General features: G+C 42.5%; 1 protein-coding gene across 1 annotated transcript; it reads right to left on the bottom strand.

Annotated features, from left to right (window-relative positions):
* Positions 1–1,446: 1,446 nt before the first annotated feature.
* Positions 1,447–4,580, bottom strand: LOC112089109. The gene is made up of 2 exons (XM_024160084.1): positions 3,753–4,580; positions 1,447–3,693 (listed from the first exon to the last, which is right to left on the bottom strand). The coding sequence occupies exons 1-2, from the start codon at positions 4,578–4,580 to the stop codon at positions 1,558–1,560; spliced, it is 2,964 nt and encodes a 987-aa protein (XP_024015852.1). The 3' UTR covers positions 1,447–1,557.
* Positions 4,581–5,200: the final 620 nt, after the last annotated feature.

Here is a 5,200-nt window from a genome sequence, read left to right as displayed (position 1 = left end):
CCTTTGCTCTTTGTCTTGTTATTGGCCCTTGATGAATGATTGGTACTTCCACATCTTGTAGTTGCGGCTCGGTTAAGTCTGGTTCAGCTTGAATGGCCTCATCATTCCCTCCCTCTTCAAGAGGTTTTGACCTCAAAACTGGATCATCTGCAAGATATGGAGCAAGATCAGTTACATTGAAAGTTGAGGACACATTAAACTCACCTGGTAATTCAAGTCTGTATGCGTTGTTGTTGATCTTCTCTAGTATCTTGAAAGGTCCATCTCCTCTTGGTGCTAGCTTTGAACTCCTTTGGTTTGGGAATCTCTCATGCCTCATGTGTAGCCATACCCAATCTCCTGGTTCGAACACCACTTCCTTGCGTCCTTTGTTGGCATGCTTCACATATTGCTCAGTTCTCTTCTCCAAATTCTCCTTTTCCTTTTAATGTAGTTTCTTTATAAAATCAGCTCTTCTTTCTCCATCTAAGCTCACGGCTTCAGCTGGTGGTAGTGGTGTGAATTCCATTGGGGTCTTGGGGTTGAATCCATAGACTATTTCGAATGGAGACATCTTTGTAGCTGAATGCTGAGCTCTGTTGTAGGCGAATTCGATGAAGGGTATGCACTCCAACCAGTTCTTCATGTTTCTTCCAAGAGTGGCCCTTAACAATGTAGATAAAGTTCTGTTCACCACCTCAGTTTGGCCATCTGTTTGGGGATGACAAGTAGTAGAGAACAAAAGTTTAGTGCCAAGCTTCTTCCACAAGGTTCTCCAAAAGTGGCTCAAGAACTTGCTATCTCGGTCAGATACAATGGTTCTTGGCACTCCATGTAAACGCACAACCTCCTTGAAGAATAGATCTGCCGTTTGAGATGCATCATTAACCTTTGCACAAGGTATAAAATGTGCCATCTTGGAGAATCTGTCCACCACCACAAATATAGAGTCTTTGTGCTTGATCTTTGGCAACCCCAGCACAAAATCCATCGAAATATCAACCCATGGCGCTGTAGGAATCGGTAATGGCAAGTACAAGCCGTGAGGGTATACTCTAGACTTGGCCTTCTTGCATATCACGCATCGTGCACAATGAGCTTCTACAGCCTTTTTGAGGTGAGGCCAATAGAAGTGTTCTTTCACCACTGCAAGTGCCTTGTCTACTCCAAAGTGACCCATCAGTCCTCCTCCATGAGCTTCTCGGACAATAAGATCCCTAAGAGAACATTGCGGTATACAAAGTCTCTTGTCTCGAAACATAAAGCCTTCATAGATGTAGAACTTGCCATGAGTTCCCCTGTTACACTCCTCAAAGCTCTCTCCTAGCTCTGGATCTTCTTTGTAAAGGTCTTTGATGAACTCAAACCCCATAACTTTGGCCTCCATAGTTGCGATGAGTGCATGTCTTCGAGATAAAGCATCTGCCACTATATTGTCTTTGCCCTTCTTGTACTTGATAATGTAGGGGAAAGTCTCAATGAACTCCATCCACCTGGCATGTCTCCTCTTGAGATGGGTTTGTCCTCGAAGGTGCTTAAGTGTTTCATGGTCAGTGTGGACCACAAACTCTCTTGACATCAGATAATGCTGCCAAGTCTCCAAAGCTCTAACCAGAGCATATAACTCTTTGTCAACGTCGGATAGTTGACCGTAGCTCCTCCTAGCTTCTCACTGAAAAACGCCACTGGTTTTCCTCCTTGTGTCAGTACAGCTCCTATGCCAATGCCTGATGCATCGCACTCCACTTCAAACGTTTTGTTGAAGTCGGGTAGCACAAGAACCGGTGCATTGGTAAGCTTCTCCTTGAGAGTATCAAACGCCTTTTGTTGAGCTTCTCCCCATGTAAAACCAACACTTTTCTTCACCACAGCAGTGAGAGGTGCGGCTATACTACTGATAACCTTGACAAAACGCCGATAGAAGCTTGCTAACCCATGGAAGCTCCTCACTTGGCTGATATTTGTTGGGGCCGGCCAGTCTTTGATGGCTTTTATCTTCTCCTCATCAACCTGTAATCCCTGCGAGCTCACAACAAAACCTAGGAAAACCAACTTATCAGTGCAGAATGCGCACTTCTTTAAGTTTGCATAAAGGCCTTCTTGTCGAAGAGTCTTTAAAACAAGCTCAAGATGTGACACATGATCAGATAAACATTTGCTGTAAACTAAAATATCATCAAAATAAACAACAACAAACTTACTGATGTATGCTCTAAGAACTTGATTCATTAGACGCATAAAGGTACTTGGTGCATTGGTGAGGCCGAAGGGCATCACCATCCACTCATAGTGACCTTGCTTGGTCTTGAAGGCAGTCTTCCATTCATCACCTTCTTTCATCCTCACTTGATGGTATCCACTCTTGAGATCGATCTTTGAGAACAAGGTGGCTCCACTAAGCTCATCAAGCATGTCATCGAGTCTTGGAATTGGGTGTCTATACTTGATGGTGATGTTGTTGATAGCTCGGCAATCTACACACATGCGCCAGGAGCCATCTTTCTTTGGCACCAACAGGACAGGAACGGCACAAGGGCTGAGGCTCTCCCTCACATATCCTTTGTCTAACAGCTCCTTGACTTGCCTCTCCAACTCCTTGGACTCCTCAGGGCTCATTCGGTAAGCCGGTTTGTTTGGTAAAGCTGCTCCCGGTATGAAGTCTATTTGGTGCTCTATGCCTCGAATTGGTGGCAATCCTTCAGGCATTTCTTCAGGGAACACATCTTTAAACCTGTCAAGTAAATCAGTGATCTCTGGTGGTAGTTCAAGTCCACCTAAACCTGCGCTCAAAAGCTCCTTAAAGATCATTAGTAGCATTGTGTGTTTAGCAGCAAAAACTTTTCTAACATAGCTAGGCTGAACAAGAAAATTTGACTTAGAGATACTTTCTTTTTCTTTAAGCATTTGCATTTGTAGTTCATGCACTTGTGATGGTGTAAGAGGTGCTAAACTAACTTTTCTTTTGTTATGCATAAGAGTATACATATTAGTCCTACCATCATGCTTAGTTTCTCTATCAAATTGCCATGGCCTACCTAACAATAAATGACCAGCTTGCATAGGAACTACATCGCATACAACTTGATCTTGATATTTTCCTATGCTAAATGGAATGGTGACTTGATCGGTAATCTTAAGCTCTACCTTATCATCGAGCCATCTCAGCCTATATGGCCGTGGATGCTTAGTTCTCTCAAGGCCTAGCTTATCAACCATGTGAGCACTTGCAACATTAGTACAAGACCCACCATCAAAAATAAGATTACATACCTTCCCCTTTATAGTGCAACGGCTGTGAAAGATGTTCTCTCTTTGTATGGTCTCGGCTGGCTTCACCATTACACTTAATACACGTCTAGTGACAAGGAGCTCTCCTGTGTCTGGATAAGCTATGTCACCATACTCATCGTCTTGATCTTCTTGAACATCAGCTTCATCATGTGACTCATAGTCCCCAGCCTCGGTCATGAGCATCACTCGATTGTTTGGACACTCGCGAGACATATGACCTCTTCCCCTGCATTTGAAACAAGTAATATCTCTTTCACGCTGAGGGTTATTAGTCTTACCTGCCTCTGGTCTGGTGTCTTTGCTTGTTTCAACCGCCTTGCCTTTGAAACGTGAATCAATTTCCACACTCTTGCCTTTGTCGAGTGCTTTGTTGAATTTGGTGTTCCAAGTGGTTTGCGGCTTGCTTCTAGTATTGGAGATCTTCTGATGTGTTGTTCTGCCTGTATAGACAAATGGAAAAGATCTTTGAAGTCTTGATATACCTGTCTCTCCACTTTGCGGCTGATCCTCTCTTGTAAGCCATCAAGGAATTGCGCCATTAGAGCTTCTTCATCATCATTGAGCTCCAATCGGTTCCTCAAGCGCTCAAACTCCTCATAGTATTCTTCTACGGTCCTGGTTCCCTGTTTAAGAGTTCGAAAACGACGCTGTAAGTCTCGGTAAAAATGAGGAGGGACATACCTTTGCCTCATTAGGTCTTTTATGTCGACCCATGTATCAATAGCTCTCAAGCGGCTTCTCTTTCGGTCTGATACTTCTCTTTCCCACCATGTAAGTGCACCATCGGTGAGCTGAGCCACTGCTAGTGCTACTCTCTTTGGACCAGGTTGATTGTAATAGTCGAAGATGTGATCCATCCTCTTCTCCCAATCTAGATAAGCCTCCGGATCAACTTTTCCAGCAAAATTAGGTGCGGTCAGCTTGATGTGGTTCTGGTTCTGTCTAGAGTAAGGTGTATACTCTTCGTCATCAGCATCTCCATAATCGTCTTGTGGCACATGTTGCCTTTGCCCGCAGTGTCTTTGACGCCTAGGGTTTGGTTCTTCATCTTGAGAAGAGTCGTCTTCGGTCATGTGTGGTTCGTTGATGCGCACTCCGTTGTGCCTTGGATTGGTTCCGGTGTTCTGAGTGGTGTTGGGGCCGGTTCCTAATCCTCCAATATGGCGAGTTGGTTGTAGAGTTACCCTCGGTGCTTGCTCCACACGGCTAAGTCTATCTCCAAAGTCTTGCCTCAATGCTTTGATCTCGTCTCTCATGGAGATTATTAATTGGTGAAGAGGGTCTTGTGCATTGCTGCTCTCCTCTCCCATAGTTGCTTATGGAATTTTTTTCTCGCAAAACAAAAACACAAGAGAAAAAGTGTTTAGTCTCGATCAAGAAATAAGGAGACACAAATATGGTAAGTTTGGAAATTCTAAAAAATGTAAATATGCTTTTCTCTTCTTTTTTTTTTGTTAACTTGGAATGACAACTAAACAAATAAGGAAATTGGTGCTGTCTAAATAATTTAAAACTTAGCAAGAGAATGAATTTAAACGTGATTGAAATAAATAAGGAAAGTCTGACTTGATGCACCTAAACTTGGAAATCGACACAACAATTCAGGACTATTTTTTTTTGACTTTTCTTTGATGCAGAAACTTAGAACAATGAACAATGATTTGTGATGAATAATGAAGCTAAGTGCAACGAGAATGAGATGTTATGATGAGTTCTTTTTTTTTTTTAACAGAATGAATATGACAAATGAAACTGGATGAAACGATAATGAAATATGATTTTTTTTTTTTAACAAAATGAATATGACAAGAAGCAAATGATTAAATAGAAATGAAAAGATGTAAATAGATAAATAAAACCTGGGCTGAAGGAACTTCAGCTCTGATACCAAAAATGATACAAGCACCAAGCTGTCAAGGGCTTATATTAT

The sequence above is a fragment of the Eutrema salsugineum genome, unplaced genomic scaffold, assembly GCF_000478725.1.
Source record: "Eutrema salsugineum unplaced genomic scaffold, Eutsalg1_0 scaffold_12, whole genome shotgun sequence".
NCBI classification, from domain to species: Eukaryota; Viridiplantae; Streptophyta; class Magnoliopsida; order Brassicales; family Brassicaceae; genus Eutrema; species Eutrema salsugineum.
This window is presented reverse-complemented; position numbering and strand designations above follow the sequence as displayed.